At 44.4% G+C, this 19,434-nt stretch overlaps 1 protein-coding gene across 1 annotated transcript in view; it reads right to left on the bottom strand.

Annotated features, from left to right (window-relative positions):
• Positions 1–19,434, bottom strand: part of TRPM2 (transient receptor potential cation channel subfamily M member 2) — a 276,857-nt gene that overhangs the window by 207,114 nt on the left and 50,309 nt on the right. The window contains exons 8-10 of the mRNA XM_078656292.1: positions 18,327–18,388; positions 11,348–11,548; positions 170–272 (exon numbers count right to left, since the gene is read on the bottom strand). Coding sequence (XP_078512418.1) covers positions 170–272; positions 11,348–11,548; positions 18,327–18,388 — 366 coding nt within the window. The remainder of the gene's footprint in view (positions 1–169; positions 273–11,347; positions 11,549–18,326; positions 18,389–19,434) is intronic.

Genomic DNA, 19,434 nt, shown 5'->3' with positions numbered 1-19,434 from the left:
GCCAATGCCCATAGAGAGAGTTTGTAGGTGAATGTACCATAATATAAAAGAGGTCATATACATTTAAAACAAAACAGATGTGCAGTCTTACAAACGAAGGCCTAACTGTTCAGCCATGTGTTCCTCAGATTCAGTATCAATCTTTACCGTGCAGTCAAAAAGACCTCACCTTTCAGGAGGGCCTGGAGAATAGCCACATCCATATCCTGGGCACCATCCTTGTCCTCTCTGAAGACGGTGAGCAGCTGGCTCATGCGCACAATGTCTTGGATCTAAAAAATTTAATTGGAAAGAGATTAGTGATAGAGCAGTCTCATCTTCTGTCTTCTATACTGAAGTTGCATTATCGACCCCCATACTGTATCATGAAGGTGTGATGACTCTTTTTGACCTTCATTTTGAGTGATCACAAATGAATGATGAGTTTTTAGGAAGGACAATTTTCAAAGAATAACACACAAAGAGAGTGCGAGAGTCTAGGAAACACTAGTTGTGTCCTCCCAAGCACAACATCAAACATCAAATAGGTAACTAGGTTTGACTTCTGGGATAGGTCCTGTAGATAATCAGTAGATGTTAGGAGTGGACAACTCACCCACTCTGTATAGTGGTATGCTTCATCACCAGTGCCTATCCACACCCTGTAAGAATAATATCACCATGGCGGACTCAACCAAAGTATGGAGTTCTTATATAATTCCTTAGGGTATACCCAAGGAAATTTCCTTTATTGTTTGAGTACCCTAGACATGATTAAAAAACAGTTTGGGTTTTTTGAGTGCTACTGACGACTTATTTAGTTTACTCTCAGGATCAGGACATGTAAACTGGATTAAACGCTAGATGAGTGCCATACTTTCAAAGAAGCGGTACAAAAGGGGGTGGTGATGGACGGGTGGCAGAGTGGGCTAAAGAACGGTGATGGATTAAACCCAGATCTTTTGACTGGGTGTGAGTGTTTGATTGATTCAGATGCTCCGTCCATCACCACCCCCTTTTGTACCGCTTTTGGCCGCCATAAGTGTGGCAGGGTATGCTCAGACGTGAGTCCCTTGCTCACTTTGCCACTGGATTCAAGCAAGCCAGGCTGAAGACGGCTGGAATGCCAGAAACCGGTCCTCGGAAGCTTGTTTCCGGTCCAGGGAAGACATGGCTTGGCAGTTCGGGCTGGACTGTTCCCATGAGGCACAGGGTCAGACTGATTTGCATATAGCCATGTCTGAACTGGGGTGGCAGAGTGGGCGAAAGAACGGTGATGGATTAAACCCAGATCTTTTGACTGGGTGTGAGTGTTTGATTGATTCAGATGCTCCGTCCATCACCACCCCCTTTTGTACCACTTTTGGCCGCCATAAGTGTGGCAGGGTATGCTCAGACGTGAGTCCCTTGCTCACTTTGCCACTGGATTCAAGCAAGCCGGGCTGAAGACGGCTGGAATGCCAGAAACCGGTCCTCGGAAGCTTTTTTCCGGTCCAGGGAAGACATGGCTTGGCAGTTCGGGCTGGACTGTTCCCATGAGGCACAGGGTCAGACTGATTTGCATATAGCCATGTCTGAACTGGGGTGGCAGAGTGGGCTAAAGAACGGTGATGGATTAAACCCAGATCTTTTGACTGGGTGTGAGTGTTTGATTGATTCAGATGCTCCGTCCGTCACCACCTCCTTTTGTACCACTTTTGGCCACCATAAGTGTGGCAGGGTATGCTCAGACGTGAGTCCCTTGCTCACTTTGCCACTGGATTCAAGCAAGCCGGGCTGAAGACGGCTGGAATGCCAGAAACCGGTCCTCGGAAGCTTGTTTCCGGTCCAGGGAAGACATGGCTTGGCAGTTCGGGCTGGACTGTTCCCATGAGGCACAGGGTCAGACTGATTTGCATATAGCCATGTCTGAACTGGGGTGGCAGAGTGGGCTAAAGAACGGTGATGGATTAAACCCAGATCTTTTGACTGGGTGTGAGTGTTTGATTGATTCAGATGCTCCGTCCATCACCACCCCCTTTTGCACCACATACTTTCAAAGAAAGTAAACACAAGGAGATGATGGATGGAGCGTTGAAACTTTTCAGACACTCACCCCCAGTCACAGATTTGGGTTTGATCCATCATCGTTCTTTAGGTCACTTTGCCACCTCAGTTCAGACACAGCTATATGCAAATCAGTCTTGACCCTGTTCCTCATGGGAACAGTCCAGACCGAACTGCCAAGCCATGTCTTCCCTGGACAGGAAACAAGCATCCTGGGACCGGTTGCGGACTAACAACCCTCATCAGCCAGGCCAGGTTGAATCCAGTGGCAAAGTGAGCAAGGTACCTATGTCTGGGCATACCCTGCCAACTTAAAGCAAACAAAGCAAACACATGGGGATTATGGACACAGTGCTGAAAGTTTTCAGACACTCACCCCGGTCACAGATCTGGGTTGAATCTATCATCGTTCTTTAGCTCACTTACCAACCCCAGTTCAGACACAGCTATCTGCAAATTAGTCTTCATGCTGTGCCTCATGGGAACATCCAGTCACAGTCTAGGACTGTTCCCATGAGGCACAGCGTCAAGACTGATGGATGCTGGTGCTCCATGTTTAGGGGTTGTGTTAATGTAGAAACAGTACATTGGGACTGGACCCTAGTTGCATATGAGAGCCACTCTCCCAATCTCACTGAACAACGTTAATCCCATATCGAAAAAGAGGCCATTGCTTTCTTATAGGGGCACAGAAATCTGTAGTGTCACTTTCTTTTCAGGCCACTATAAACCTTTAAACTCTGGTGCCACTATGTCAAGGGTCTACCTTACAACCACCATTCTAAACCAAAAAAACTGATGTTGCAACTGCAAGAGTATTCATTCCAAGCAGAGTATCTGTCTTCCCACCCCCAGTCAATGTCCAAAAAATCACAGTAAGCAAATGGCCTCTAACAATATGGACAAAGGTGGTTGAGAGCTCCAGTCACATTCTATCAACGCTGATGACATAAAGGCCACAACCATGAACAATAACAAGCAATCCTTGGTTTATTCCAAAATGTATAAATAGTAAACTTTAAGTTCACCAGTTTGAATGGAAATGGTGTAGAACATACTATAAGTAACTCTCAGTACCTTGGCAATATGTACAATGATTTGATTTGCAAAAAGTTCTTGCAAAATGCTCATCGACGTTTTGCAAACCGATTGTATATTAATAGGTTAGCTTGCAAAATATGAAATCGGAGTGGGTCATAATCCAACATATTTGAATAATATTAATGAGGTGAGTCAGAAATTGCAACGCACGTTGATTGGCTACAATCACAGGGATAGTGGCCTGCAAGATTCAGCCAAATGCCATATCTGTGATTGAGTTTTAATATAGAAAACAATTTTGTTTTGCAGCCCAGTTCCTTAAAGGAAATGGGACTGTTTTACAAAACGTTTTTTTTTTTTTAATTGTGTGAGAGTTGGAAGTAGTCCACTGGTTCACTGAGTCTCCATCCAGACCTGGATAGCCAGCATCTGCCTGAAACTCAACTCAACCAAGACAGAATACCTATTATTTGACAAGAACAACAAACAAGATCAAGTACAAACCTGGCTCAATAACATGAACCTGCTGGGCTTCAAAACCCAACTTTCACAGAATGTCAAGTAATTCGGATTCAACCTGGATCCCAACCTCACCCACAAGTAACCCACTGACAAAAAACACAATTCAGCCAGGTACAAGCACTTCCTCTTTTCTAAAGAAAATCAAACTATTTCTCCTAGGAAGCGACTTCAGAACTGCTGTTAAAGACTTTGCATTCTCTCACTTAGCTGATGGTAATGCCTTACTCCGTGGCCTCCCAGGGTGTATAGAGACACTGCTTAGGGTCACCCTATATGTCCCAGCACATCTCATCCAGGGCCTGAAGAAATATGATCACATCACCCCCATCCCGAGTGGAACTCGGGTCGGCTTCCCTTGCAATCCTGCACCATCTTCAAAACCAGCGGCATCATTTACAAGCCATCATGACAAGAGCACCATCTCTGGTGGAACTCGGCACACCCACAGCCAGGACATCATCAGACTACTGGCTAAGAAATGTAATAAGAACAAACATGACAGCAGGCCATTCAAGAGCCATCCCTAGCTTATTCCCAAAAACAGAAATGCCTCCTGCCTCCAGCGGGGGAAATCTCCCAACTCTGTTCAGAGCTATCCGGAAGCAACATGTGACTGTAACCCTCTGACCCATGCCTCTTACGTCCACTTGACTTGTATAATGCATGCAAGTGTCCTGATTTTACCAGGCAATGGACAAGAGGTGCAATGCAGGCCCGGACTGTCCGTTGCAGGCACCGGGCAATCCCCCGGTCGGCCGCGAGGGTGGGGGCCGGTTTTGGGCCCCAGGGGGGCGGTTTTGTTACAGGGTCGTTTTTTGCAGCATAGCTGCAAAAACGGCACTGTAACAAAATCGGCCGAAAACCGGCCCTAGCAAAGAGCGCGGTCGCAACCCCCAACCCCCCCCCCCCCCCCGGGGGGAGGGGGGGCGCCGCCCGAGCACTTTGCCAGGGCCGGTTTCGGTTCCCAGTCCGGCCCTGAATGGGAGCAACAATGCAAGCCAGTGGTGACCCCACCACCCCTTGAGATCATGAGGTTGCCTACTGACTGCAGCATATTAGCTGTGGGTTGGTTTCTACAGCTTGTTGTTAGTACTATAGGACTCTGTAGCAGTGTCAGATTTCTCCCAACAGTGAATTGCAAAAGCAAGAATTTTGGGCACTGAACGTTCTCTTGGACTATACAAATTTCCCAGAATGCAGAAGGAGAGTCTTTCACTATTTTTAAAATCCTGTATTAATGTCACAGGGCAGGGTGTACATGCTTATTTTCATCAGAGTAGTTAAAAGGTATTTTGCGTGTCGCAAATAAATTGTGACTTGCAAAATACTGTTTTGCGACTCGCTATTAGGAAGGGGCGTTCCCTTCCTAATAGCAACCGCAAAGCTATGAACCAATGTTCTGCAATTGCGATCGCAAAACACTCGCAAATTACCACCTACTTCAAATAGGTGGAAATGTATTTGCAAATGGGAAGGGACCCCTTCCCCTTTGCAAATACATGCAATATTTTTTTGTAAGGGCAGACAGTGGTCCCAGGGACCACTGCCTGTCCTTAAAAAATTAAACAAAAACGTTTAATTTTCTTTTTTTTAAATGCATCCCATTTTCCTTTCAGGAAAACGGGCTACATTTAAATAAAAAAGCTGCTTTATTTCAAAGCAGTCCCAGATATGGTGGTCTACTGATCCCAGCAGGCCACCATCCCTGAGAGGGCCTGTCATTTCCAATGGGCTCTTAAATTGTGAGAGGCTCATTAATATTCATGAGCTTCGCAATTTGCGACCCATAGGGAATCGCATACAATGTTAAACACACTGTTGTACATGGCAAATAGCGCCTTGCAAATTGAGAGTTGCAAATGCGAAGCAATTTGCGAGGTGCTATTTGGCAGGTCGTACATCTACTTGAAGTAGGTGGTAATTTGCAAGTGTTTTGCGACTCCAATTGCGGTCACAAACCATTGGTACATAGCTTTGTGGTCGCAATTAGGAAGGGAACGCCCCTTCCTAATAGGAAGTCGCAAAACAGTATTTTGAGAGTCGCAATTTATTTGTGACTCGCAAAATACTGTTTGTACATCGGTCCATGCTTTTTAACATGCACAAACGTATTTAAGATATGTTTGCGCACACTAAAAAGAGTCGAACGTCTGGCCCTTGACACCATGTCCTCCCTGGCCTAACTACACACCCTAGTTCTGAGGTGTCAAGATTATATGGTCCAGGTCCACGCTAAATTTTCAGAATGGGAGAGTAAGCATTATGCAAATTATTCCATGTAGATGTATTGTTTGTAAATAGAACCCATGTGAACATCCTAAAATCCTCTTTGGATTCAGCCCTAGTGGTAACTTTCTTATATGATGGAGGAATTAGGCCCTGCTGATCGGGAACAACTCAAGGTTCCAACCAACATAAGTGAGGGTAGCCCGTCAAGAAGGTAACTCTGCCAGGCTTAATGGAGTACCAGTCACTCTCAGCTGATTCTCCAACTCAATACTTGTCAGAGCCGATGTCAGAAGCAGCGGTGCCTCCATTGGTAGCATCTCCGCCACTTACAATAGACTAATAGAGTGATACAACTACTGAGCAAAATTACTTTTTTTCACAAATCATCGATTACGCCCTGCTGAAAATCAGGCTTCAGTTCTTTAAAAATAAGTTTAACTATAACAATTTTTAGATATTACTTGAAGAGCCTCTTCAGGAATACACAGGGTCTGAGTGCAAGCAAATTGGCAAATCAGCAAATTGGCGTGGACACTCTAGCTTCACCTTCTTTGCCTACTGCATATTATGTATCCAATGCTCTCGTACCCAACCCCCCTTTCCCGTCCTTCTGTTGTTACCCAACACCTAGCTCCACCATCACCCCTTATGTCTCCTACCCCCTACCTCCTTTCCCTGACTCACCTTCCCCATCTCCCATGTTTGACGTCTACACCCAATCGCCATTTACTACTCTAACCTTCAATCCCGTTACTATCAGTGACACCCTACCCCCCCTTGCTCCCTCTTCCCCCCGCACTGAATCTTCCACGCTTCCACCTAACAAAAATGCTCATCCCCTATCACAATTGACCTCCACAGCCTACATCTCTATTACTAGTACCGACTTACTTCCCCCATTATCCCTTCACACTGTCTCCCCCTCCTCCTCCTCCAATCATGATGACTATTCTCCTTCTCTACTTACCACCCCAACTCCCAACTTTACAACTTTTTACGACAACCGTTCATAGATATATCCTATTGTTTATTCCTCCCTCCCCTCCTCCTCTACCAATGCCGACCCCACCCCCTCTTGTGATTCTTCCACACTGTCTAATACCCATCTTATCCACACATCTACTCTTGCTTCCTCGTTAACCCTGAACTCTTTGTGCTCTGATTTACGTTCCTCTCCTCTTGTTCGCCACTTGAACTATCCCCCCCCTTCTTCCACCTCATATAGCCCCTCAATTACTCCTCTAGTTCCTGCCACTCACCCCCTTATGTCCCCCCATACCACCAACACACCTTATTCTACTCATCTCTCTCCCTTTGACTTCCATTTCAATTCACCCTCTGATTCACTTTATCCTCTCCTTCCTCTAGTAACCGACCCCCAAACCCCCTCAATAGCCCCCACATCCCTGCCACCAACTCCTCTTTTTCACACCCCCGTCTTCCCTCTTGCAAACAATAACATACCAGATTCGCCACACATTACTATCTCTCCTCCACAATCACTGAAATGCCTGCCTAAAATGAATACCTTAACTACGTCTACCTCTGATGTCCCCCCTCTCCCCAAAATGACCATCCCCCACATTATAATTCCCCCCCCTCCTTCCCCCCAGGTTTTCCACCCCTCCCTCCCTACTATTCCACTCTCCTAGATAACTCTAACTCCTCTAACTTCCTTATAACTAATGATCCACTCCCCTCCTCACTCCTCACACAAACACTCCTGAATGTTGAACTTTTCCTTTCGTCCCTTGTCTCTGAACTCGCCTCCCTCAGAACTGATGTCTCACTACTTACTAAAACCCTCTCTTCCGATCACGCCCCTACATTGGTCCCCTCACAACACATCCTATCACCACACATCAACACTCCTCTCACTTCTCCTACTAGCAGCTCTTCTAGCATAGTTTCCAACAACTACAATCCACCCTGCTCACACCCCCTCCTAACTACACAACCTCATCCAAACCCAGTGAACTCACCAAAATATCCCACCATATACTGACAACGTATCCTCCCCGCCACTTCTTGACCCTTGTCCTTTGTCCTTGGGAGTTAACTTTTCTACGAACTCCCTTGTTTCTCCCTCGTCATCCACACCCACCACTCCACCTAACCAGCAAGCTGCTATCCCAATTCTCTTAGGAACAGCAGACTCAACAACTTAGACCTATTCCCCCTTGCCCCCCCTCCCAATTGCCAGACCCCACTCCCCTCTGTTGCATGCTGATCAACTGCAGATCCCCCTCCTGCCACGCAATCGAGATTGCTGAAACCATTCTTAGTGAAAATATTAACATTGCTTTCTTAACCGAAACTTGGCTCAAACCCCACTCCACTCCTATCCTTGACTTGCTAATTCCCCCAGGTTATTCCATCATCAAGAAAGATAGAATCGATCAAATAGGAGGTGGCCTTGCCCTAATTTTTAAAGATGAACTTAATCTCTCGCTAGTCCATCTACAAGACCCTTCCTCCTTCGAATACCTTTGCGCTGATCTCAACATTCCTGGCTCACCCACCATTCGGTTACACACCATTTACCACCCCCCTGGTAACTGTATCTCTTTTACTGAGGAGATGTCTAATCTTATTATCCAAGCATCGCTCTCCCACTCCAAGAATCTCTTTCTTGGTGATTACAACATCCATTGGAATAAAAATGATGACCCTGCGGTCATCCTATTTAATGACACCATGGACATCACTGACCTGACCCAACTCTGCCAATACCCGACTCACAACAAAGGTTCCACCCTTGATGCTATTTTGACTAAGAAGAATCTCGCCGCTCTCTCTAAGATCATCCCCGTTGACTGGTCAGATCACCACCTTATCCTCTTCTCCTTGAGTAGCTCCATTACCCGCCCCTCCCCCATCAGCAGTTTACCTACGAAACCTACTCGTAATCTACACCTCATTCCACCTGGGGAATTAGAATCCTCAATTAAATCACGCTTACTTCTCCCCCCTCTCTCTCACAATACCAATGACCTAACTGAACATTACAATAACTCCATTCTTGATGCCCTCAACTTAATTGCCCCCATCAAACTCAAACAACAAAAAAACATCCCTCCTAAAACGTGGTTTAACTCCGACCTTAACAACGAAAGACGGGCCCTCAGGCAATCAGAACGTGCCTGGAGGAATCAGCCCACCGCTGAAAATCTGACTCTCCTTAGAACTGCCAGAGCCAAATACAAAAAACATATTTTCAATGAAAAAGCCTCCTTCCTACGTTCTCAACTTGACCAGGCTAGAAACCGACCCAGAGAACTCTTTAACATCGTTAAAAAACAAACTTCCTCTGACCCTCCGAAATTATTAGCCACTGTAGAAAGATGCGAAGAAATCGCCAGCTTCTTTTCAAATAAAGTTAACACGATCGAACTATCCTTCTCTTCCCCCCTCTCTCACTCCAATACCCCCTCGGCCAATTCCCCCCCCTGAACATTCCTTCTTCACTGTTATCCTCCTCTCCCACCTATCACGAACCCTCTCAACACCTCCCCACTCCCTGCGAACCTGACTCCACTCACATTGACCATCATGCCAAAAATAATGCCTCCTGGAGTGAATTCAGTATGGTTTCAGAAAACACCATCATCAACATCATTTCTAAACTCAAACCATCTTCTCATACCAAAGATCCTCTTCCCTCCCATTTGGTTCAAGAACTCAAATTCACCATCGCCCCAATATGGACCAATATCATCAACTCCTCTTTTTCCACTGGCTGTGTTCCTGCTTCCCTTCAGTTAGGCCAAATCTCTCCCATTCTCAAAAACACCTCCGCTGACCCTAATGACCTTAACAATCTACAACCTATCTCAAACCTTCCTTTCCTCTCTAAAGCCCTCGAAAAATGTGTCCTGTCTCAATTAGATAACCATATTGTCTCCTTCAATCTCCTCGACGCTTTTCAATCTGGTTTTAGAAAGGGATGCAGTACTGAAACTGCTATGCTCAATATCACAGATGACATTCATCGCTCATTAGACAAGGGTGAATCCTCACTACTTATCCTCCTCGACCTCTCAGCTGCATTTGATACTGTCCACCATCCCACCCTCCTTAATACTCTTAAAGATCGCTTTGGTTTTAAGGGCACTGTATTCAAATGGTTCTCCTCTTTCCTGCAAAATCGTTCCCAACAAATTAAGCTCAGTCACTGCCTCTCCAAACCTCAAGCGGTCTCTCTTGGGGTCCCTCAAGGTTCTATCATTTCCCCAACCTTATTCAATCTATTCATGGAGCCACTCACCCGCATTCTCAAACATGCTAAAATCAGTTACCACCTATACGCTGACGACACCCAACTCTATTACAGGATCAAATCCCACAATGACATTCTTCACCTCAATGATACCCTGAATAAAGTCCAATCCTGGTTCCACCTTAATCATGTCAAATTGAACCCTAAAAAACCTGAAATCATCCTTTTCACTCCTAAAAACAACTCCCTCCCTATCCAACTCTGAATCACTGACATCAAAGCACTTAACTGCTCCATCTCCATCTCCAATTCTGTCTAATCCCTAGGCATCAGCGTCGATCTTAATCTGAATCTTACCCCCCACATTAAAAATGTAGCTAAAGGTGCTCTCTTCACCCTTCACCACCTCGAAAAAATTAAGCCTTTTATTCCAGCTGATGACAAAACCGTTGTCCAATTGCTTGTCCTCTCCAGAATTGACTACGGTAACACCACACTCGCCGGACCCCTAAAGCCCATCTTGCACCGATCAAATCGGTCCTCAACCTAGCTGCAAGACTTATTTCGGACTGTAAAAGATTTGACCACATTTCCCCTGTCCTCAAAAATCTCAATTGGCTCCCAATAGAAGGAAGATCTACTTACAAGATTGCATGTATCACGCACAAAGCTCTTCACCAAAATACCCCCTCTTACCTTTCGGACAAACTACAAAGAGCTGGATGCTCCAGATCCCTGAGGAGCACTAACTCCCTTGTCCTTATCCCTCCTAGACTTAAATGTAAAAAGACACAAACTTGTGCATTCTCTGGTAATGCTCCCACGATTTGGAACTCCCTCCCCAAAGATCTTCGCTGCAACCCCTCCAACCCTCTCTTCAAAAAAAGACTCAAAGTTCTTCTTCTTAACAACTACTGGGGTAACTAATTTCACTGAATTTGACTCTGATCACTCTTTTCCTCTAGCTCTCACCTCTACCCACCCCCACTCCCTCTTTTCTTTCTCTCCCTCCCCCTCTCTACACCCTCTTTTATCGCCCAAAACCTCAATATCCCTCTCCCCCTTATCTTATCTCTCTGCCCCTGGCCACCATCGCGCATTTGATTACTATTTAATACCCTATGTTAGCAAACTGCACAATGTTTATTCTGTCATAATATGCTTACCTGTCTTGTAAAGCGCTCTGATACTCTTGGGTCCAGTAGCGCTATATAAAACCTTTTAAATTAATGAATAAATAAATAAATAAATAAATAAATAAATGTTTGCCCACTCCATGACCCGAGGTTGGAGTATACATTCAAACCTTACCTTCTTTGTCCACTCTATGATCTGAATATCTGAGAAGTAATCACAGGCTTCAGGGAACAGGTTGCGCAGCTTGTCCTGAATTAGGGAGATGGTGATCTTTGAGCTGTGGAGAGTGGCCACTTGGCCAATGACATCAGCCATGCCGCCCAACCCTTCCACAATAACACACGGTGTGTTTTCGGTCATAGTGCAGTGAATCACCTGAAATTCAAGAAGGAAGATACTGTAAAGCAAAGAATGGGGACGCACATATCCAATTGACTATCCCTGACTGAATCCTATGGTGGATCTATCTGGCTGAGGGAAATATTAACAACATAATCGGTAGAAAGTAAAAAAAAAAGGAAAGGAAAGCCTAATAAAAGCATACTCAAAGAAAGAGGTAGAGATGGTAAAGGCAAATGAACTAACTTGATAATATTTTCACTTTGTTGTCATTAATAAAATGTTAAGCAGGAGTTCTGTGTTCTGTGAGAAGCCCTTCTTAACCAGCAGCTCATTCAACTCTGTACGAATAATCACCGGTCCCTCCAGAAGGGGATCAGCTTTATAGTTAGTCTCCGGAATAAACCCACCGTATTACAGTAGTAAGAGTGGTTTACATCTTCATTGTGACTCTTGAGCTCACTCTTGCCAGCCTGCAGGTCAGATCCAGGAAGCAGTGCACTTCTATTCCAATACCAGTCCTTGCTGAACCCATCACTGCTGCCAACAGCGATTCGCCAACAGACCTTCTGTCAATGGTAGCAGCTGCCCGAGTGCAAATCATGCCTTAGATATTGTGGTTTTCTTTACTCATATATCAGTATATTAACAGCAAACTCATTGTCCGGAGCTTTACCCTAAAGGAACTTTCACTTCATCAAAATAAAATATTTGGTTGTAACTTCTCGCTTATCTTTTGGCTATCCTGGTGTAGTTAAGTGTCTAAACCAACACCATACGCATTCTTTTCTGTACCCCAAGTGTCTTCCCCTCAAAAATCAGTATCATCAGAAGGAGCACTTGCACGGTGTAACAACTTAGCAACCTTCTTTTACCAGAAGATTCAAACTATTTATGCCTCTTTTGCTCCCAATAATTCTGAGCTAGATGCAGCTGCAATAGTTAGCCCTAGCTCTCTGTCTACCTGCATGCTGGAACAATTTACTCTCCTAGACATTGCTTCTCTAGATAAAATAATCTCCAAAGTCACCTCAGGCTCCCCCAAGGATCCAGCACCTCCACAATATCTTATTTCGGTCATTGATTCGATCCGTCCAGCAATCCTTGATGTCCTTAACACCTCGATCACCTCGGGCGTAGTTCCCACATCATGGAAATGTGCAATGGTCCGGGCTCTTCTGAAGAAACCCAATTTGGATCAATCCAATGTATCCAACTACCGCCCCATCTCCCTCCTGCCCTGGATGAGCAAATTGGTTAAGAAGCATATGAATAACATCCTAGTTGAGTATCTAGAGCCCAACAACTTGCTGTGTACTTCTCAGAAGGGCTTCCGTCCCCAACATGGGACTGAGACAGCCCTGCTGGCAGTGACAGAGGAGACAAGGAGTTTGCTGGACCAGGGAGGGAAAGCAGCTATCATTTTGTTAGATCTCAGCGCTGCGTTCGACACGGTCAACCATGCCATTTTAGTCCATCGACTTAGTGGCATGGGAGTGTCGGGCGCAGCACTGACATGGCTTGTCTCCTTTCTTGACGAGTGCTTCTTTCGGGTTTTTGAGGGAGAGGTTGTTTCCACCAAGCTACACTCAGCTGTGGGGTTCCTCAGGGCTCTGCCCTGAGCCCCACGCTTTTTAATATCTATATGAGACCTCTGGCAGGGCTAGTCGATCCATTTGGCATTAAAATTATCACCTATGCAGACAACACTCAGCTTGTGGTTTCACTAAATCAAGCTGAGGGGTCCTCTAGCACTCTGGGTCCCTGCCTAGAGGCAGTAGCCAGGTGGATGGAACTCTCCTGCCTCAGACTAAATGGGGAAAAAACAGAAATCATGTTGCTAGGCAATCCATCGGCCAACATTCTTGCCCCCCTATGGCCAATCTGTCTGGGACCCCCCCTCCCCCAAAGACACAGATAGAGAGCCTGGGCATATGGTTGGACAGCTCCCTGGATTTCACTTTTCAGGCCACCAAAACCTCATCTACCTGCTACGGTTTGATGAGAATGCTCCGAAAGATTCTCCCCTTACTCCCGTTCCAGGCAAGGAGAATCATGGTCCAGGCTTTGATACTCTCTCGCCTGGACTATGGTAACGCTCTCTATCTGGGAGCCCCCTGGCTGCAATTAACAAGCTTCAGGTAACCCAGAACTGTGCAGCTCGACTGCTTTACCAAATTCCACGCTGGCAGTCTGCCAAACCTGTCTTGAGGAAATTACATTGGCTCCCTATTGCAGCCAGGATACAGTTCAAAGCCATGTATTTGACTCAGAAAGCAATATGGAGGACCGGTCCAGCCATAATGCATCCTCTAGCCACTCCCTACCTCCCCCACAGAACTTTGCGCTCCAGCTCACTACACTTGGCCACCTCAAATAAGATAAACAAGGCCCGCTGGGGTGGCCGTTCGTTCTCATTCAACGCCACAAACAATTTGGAACTCCCTTCCCCATACCCTCAGAGAGAATAGCAATCTGTTGGCATTTAGAAAGCTCCTAAAAACTCATCTGTTCGGAACTATCTGCTAGCACCTTGCCCTGTTGTTTTTCTGATTCTAGCCACCAGTGCTGCGAGGCCTCAGGGTAGTTTATGCGCTATATAAATATAATTTCAATTCAATTCCCCACTTTGTGAAAACAAACCTCCTCTCCCAGAGCAGAGAAAACAAGTGTTTACTCTGTCTCTGTCTTTAACACCCTCTGAATCTAGGCTGGATTAATCCATATTCACTATCTCATGGCATAGTTTGAGTTCCATTCACAGTACAGTCTCAGAAGCAATTCCTGCAGTGCTTTCAACCACAACCACAAGATTAAGCCACCTATCTGAAATAAAGGTGCACTAAAGTGAAAAGCAATACTTGAGGTGGAGCAAATACTCAATTGTATTTCTTATGCTGCGCTGCTGGGTCTGAAGGAAGATGTGACAATTTTCAGCTGTGTTCCCTCACTCCCAGTCAGGACGCAACTCTTACAATAAGTACTGCAGTTTTTTTGTCAAGTACAACAATTGTAGGGATGCTTACCTCTCCTCTAATAGTATCCACTTACCAAAAAATAGCATTATACAGTTTATTACATAAGACTATTTAAAATGATTGTAATAAAAATATTCATACTGCACATTATTGCCTTCTCAATTGGCCACAAATGTAAATAAATATGGCCAATATCAGTCACATTATCTATTGACTATGTAATGCCTCTCCATGAGATAACAAAAATAAAAGAGGCATTAATAAAGTCATCACACACTACTGGCTAAGGTCTCAACTAAGTGTAACTGAATGTTTCCAAGCCAAAATATCTTTATTTTCAGCATTGAATATTTATTTACTTGGGCAACTCCATACAGTTGGATCCATGCACTCAAAGATAATTACTAATGCATTAAGTATTGTTTTTAAAATGTTTCCAAAATACTGGAATCAGGCTTAACATTAGTCACTTTAGAAATTCATTCATGCAAATTTGCACAACCGGCACAGTAAGATAAATTTACAGAAACACACCTCTATAGGTGCCTAATGTGTGAACAGAAGTGGCGTCTTAGGTGCACCTTATAACAGGGACACACCCAAAGAAATATACTATATCACATAAAATTTGCAGGTAGCTGTACAGCAATTTTAATACTCTTCTTGAATAGTTCTTTTCTACTATCACATAAGCTGCCAGTTCTGGAGTTTGAGTTTACCGCTATTCTGAGGGAAAGTGGATGTCTTTGGGGAGGGAAACAGGATGTTAACTATGGAGTGAAAGTGGATGTTGATGGTGGAGAGAAAGTGGATGTTGACAGTGGAGCAAAGGTGAATGGTGATGGTGGATGGTGATGTTGGAGAGAAAGTGGATGTTGATGGTGGAGAGAAAGTGGATGTTGATAGTGGAGCAAAGTTGGATGGTGATGGTGGATGGTGATGGTGGAGAGAAAGTGGATGTTGATGGTGGAGAAAGTGGATGTTGATAGTGGAGCAAAGGTGGATGTGATGGTGGATGGTGATGGTTGAGGGAAAGTGGATGTTGATGGTGGACAGAAATGAGGCGCTTGATTAACAGGTAGTTCTCTTTTCATTTGGCAGCTATGGGTGACAACCTTCTAGGAAAAGAGCAATGGGAGACTAGAGTATCTAGCCCTGTTGAATACTGTGTCTGCAGGGAGTACAGAGGGGGATTAGCATTGTGGTTGGGTATTGACAGGTTTTACCAAATTCGATTGGACAGGGCTCAAGGGCAATGTACTTAAGCGGTTTACTTCTTTCCTTAAAGTTAGAATCTGATGAGTGTGCATCAAAACAGCATAATTGAGTTGCAGGGTCCTTCAAGAATCCATTTTAATGCAAAACTATTCACTGTCTACATGAAACTCTTGCATCAATGTACACCAATATGTATATGATACGTCCTCAAACTTTGACTTTGCCCCGGTCAAGTGCAGCCAGATGTCCCAGAGTGGCGCTATATGTTTTTAAGCACTACAAAGTGGTTAATCTTTAAAAATGTATACCTCCGATTCTCTACATTGGAATTTTGTCGTTTTTGGTGTCAATTTGTTCACAAAAATATTTGTTCAAATTGGTGTGATATTTTTATTGTGTGTTTTGTCTTACTTATTTCATGTATTGGTGTTTTTAAATGCTTTACACTCCTGTTTCCTAAGTTAGGACTGACTGCTCGTTGTCAGCTACCAAGGGGTGAGCGAGGGCTGATTTACTGAGACCTTTACTAGACCCTATACTGTGTTGGTGGCCTTATTAATAGTAGTAGGAGCATACTTACCCCTACCAATAATCCACTTTCCAACATGTCTCCATCCAATATGGGGGTGAGCAGGGTAAAAGGATGACTTTCTAACAATACAGAACTGTTGCTGTAAACCTCAAAGACTCAGGACATAATTTCTCTTACCTACAAGACTTGATAAAATAAAATGTCCTCCTGCTAAACTCAGAGACCTTGCAGAATTCTTCATCATCTCAGCAGGCTCTAGAGTCCTTGGAAGATAAGACTCTTTCTCTTGGAAATCCCAAAACTCAACAAGGCCGTTTCCATCCAGCAATCCTTCTCTGAAGTTGCTGTATCAGCCTGGAACTCCTTGCCAACATGCTGCAGGAAGCTTACTTCTGCTGCCTTTCAGGAAACAACTCAAGACTTACCTTTCAGGCACTTTCTGAAACTCCAATCTATTCTATTCCTAACCCATAAGCAAACCAACTAAATGTGTATACTCAACTGCCTCGTGTGGCTCTTCTCATTATTCTACGCCTCTGTTCATATCCTCAGCCATATGATGTAACCCTCAGTTTAATTTCCTATGATGCAAAGTACCCTTCTCTCTAATGATTTTTTCTTAAAGTGTTCAGTAGAATCTCCTTCTGACGCCCATCTATTGTGCATGCATTGTGTTGATATTAAGCACAATGCCTAACCTACCAGATGTATGGTGTGGACCTTGTTCTCAGAACTGACTATCTTACTGCATGTCTGTGAAAAGGGTGCAGATAATACTCCTGTCAGTCACTCATGTAGCACCATGTCACTTGACAGAGCTGACCATTTGCAGTCTGAGAACGGGATTCACTGATGTGGAAGAACAAACTGTATGACTTCATATGTCTGATGCCCATTCCACTTATTATTCACATATGCAAAATAAGGTTCCACCACAAGTTCTCTCAGGTCACCTAAGTCTTTGGAGAACACAACATTGGGAAACAATCTTGTGTTGTCAGTTGTGCCAAAGGTGAAAAAGGGAAAAGCCCAAACTCAAACTGGTTCTTGGTCCAGTAGAGTTCCCAGTGGAGTACAGAATCAGTTAAAAATTATAGGCAGAGAAAGGAAGGAAGATTGGTCAACTACAAAAGATCCCCCAAACTGTTGTGTTGCTTGTTCTAACGCGGGGAAACCATTATTCCATTAAAACACCCCATTCTGTAGGAAGGCGGGGCGGAACACAGCACTTAGCTCTATGGCATTCCTCCTGCAGAGTTTGCTTATTTAAAAGGTGTTATTTAATTTGTACTTTAAGGCATCTGATTGGGCGGCCTGGTGCTGCATCATGCATATCTTCTTAGTATTGCTGAGAAACACGTATCTGAAGTTACACCTGTGGAACACTTAGGTGAAATCTCAGGGGTCTGAGTAGAGGCTGCCAAACGTCAAGTTCCCCATTGTGTTCATTAAACACATCCTCTGAGAATGATATGGGTGTTACCTAAACGTGAAGTCATATGTCATAACTATGTACTAGAAACAGAAGACCAGCCTTGTATCCTAGCTCATAACTAAGCAATGCCAGATTTAATGCACCTACCAGATGTTTGAAGAGTGTCTAAATTGGCAGTCTTTCTAATAGAAATGTTTTACATGTGGTTTTCATGGTGTGAGATAAAACCTGACAGGTGATGGGTGAGCTGACAAAAAGTAATAAATGAATGTATAAACAAGTTATACTTCTCTGGGCTCCAAGGAGTTAGAAAGGAGGGGCTATGGGACAGTATGTGGAGGGTTGAATGAGATCAGTTCAATGGATCTTGTTTCAGCACTGTCTTCAATGAAGGGAGATAGAGGTGATAGCCCACAAGTTAACAATGCTCCAAGAGACTTGGCCGAGAAAGCTGAAGTCAGAGCAACATATAAGCTACAAGAAGAGTAACGTTAAGGCTCATAGCAGTGGGAGTGCATCTGTTGAGTGTTTGTGAGACATGTTGGCTATTCCATGGATTGGTTTGAACTTGTAGGGCACGGGATTCCAGGCACCAGGCAATTGCTTTGGGGTGCTTCTGCGGTGTGGACTAAAATGCCTCAAGATACTCACATCAAGCGTTTCAGGTTCTCCTTCCAGCACTACACACACAACAGGGATCTTGAGGTCGACACCTGTAGGAAACAGATAAAGAAGCATGTTTGTTTAGATCTTCAAGATGATGATCCACATTCCTTCTTCACATAATGTTTTGTTCATCACATCAGTTTATAAAATGTAATGAATGTCAGACCTGTCCTTGTAAGTGACGGCCCACCTATCTCATTTACAGTCAAACAGACCATAAGTATTCTGTTAACCATGCCTCCAGCATCTTACATGAGTACAGGCCATCAGATGAAGGATTTTACACCTTCTGCCCTGGTTAGGGTGGAAGGTATAATTACTTTTTAGGTCTCGCTGAACCAGCGCATGCATGCGCTGCACTGCGAGACATTAAGTAAGTGGGTTTCAAAAGTGCTACCCACCGGCTTTTGCTGGCCTAAAGCTTGCGTTCACGCAAGCGTGAACATGCACATCTGCCAGCATGCAAGCGTGAACGCGCGCAGCTGCCATGCGATCGTGTCACTTTCACGGCTGCGCGGCCAATGCTTGTTTTTTACGTCAACACTTTAAAGTTTGTTAATGTCATCCAATTGCTTTAAAAAACCTGAACCTGTAATTCATACATAGAATATGCTGCTAAGAAAAGCCTAGGATTTAGTAATGTGGTAACTTCAGTTTGTGTTTATTTGTTGTAAATACGATTATTGTACCATAACGACATCAATTTCAGATTTTCTGTATTTTGAAGTGAGTGATTTCTCATTGAAACCAGGGCGATGATAGTCTTTTTACCTTCCAATATCTTTCAATTAGAAAGCAGTACTGCTTTTGGATGGTAGCATAACACAAGCTTTTGAGGCGGAGGGGCGGGTGGTATGAAAGGCAGGAGCAGAATGGCTATCGGACATGAGGGAATGTTTATATGTGTGTAGCTTGTCCACGACTCGAGCAAAGACCACATAAAGGCTGAACCAGCGCCATTCGTCCGCTCACCAATAACAAACAATTGTCTATCCCATTCAGGATTGCCTGTGCCAGGATTCCTACATGATCTTGCTCGAGCCAATCTTAGTGAGGGTCGTCCACAGTGTACAAGAACAGTCTTTACTGCTGT

The sequence above is a fragment of the Lissotriton helveticus genome, chromosome 8 (assembly GCF_964261635.1).
Source record: "Lissotriton helveticus chromosome 8, aLisHel1.1, whole genome shotgun sequence".
Classification (NCBI taxonomy): Eukaryota; Metazoa; Chordata; class Amphibia; order Caudata; family Salamandridae; genus Lissotriton; species Lissotriton helveticus.
Note: the sequence above shows the minus strand (reverse complement) of the source record. Positions and strands in the feature narration are given on the sequence as shown.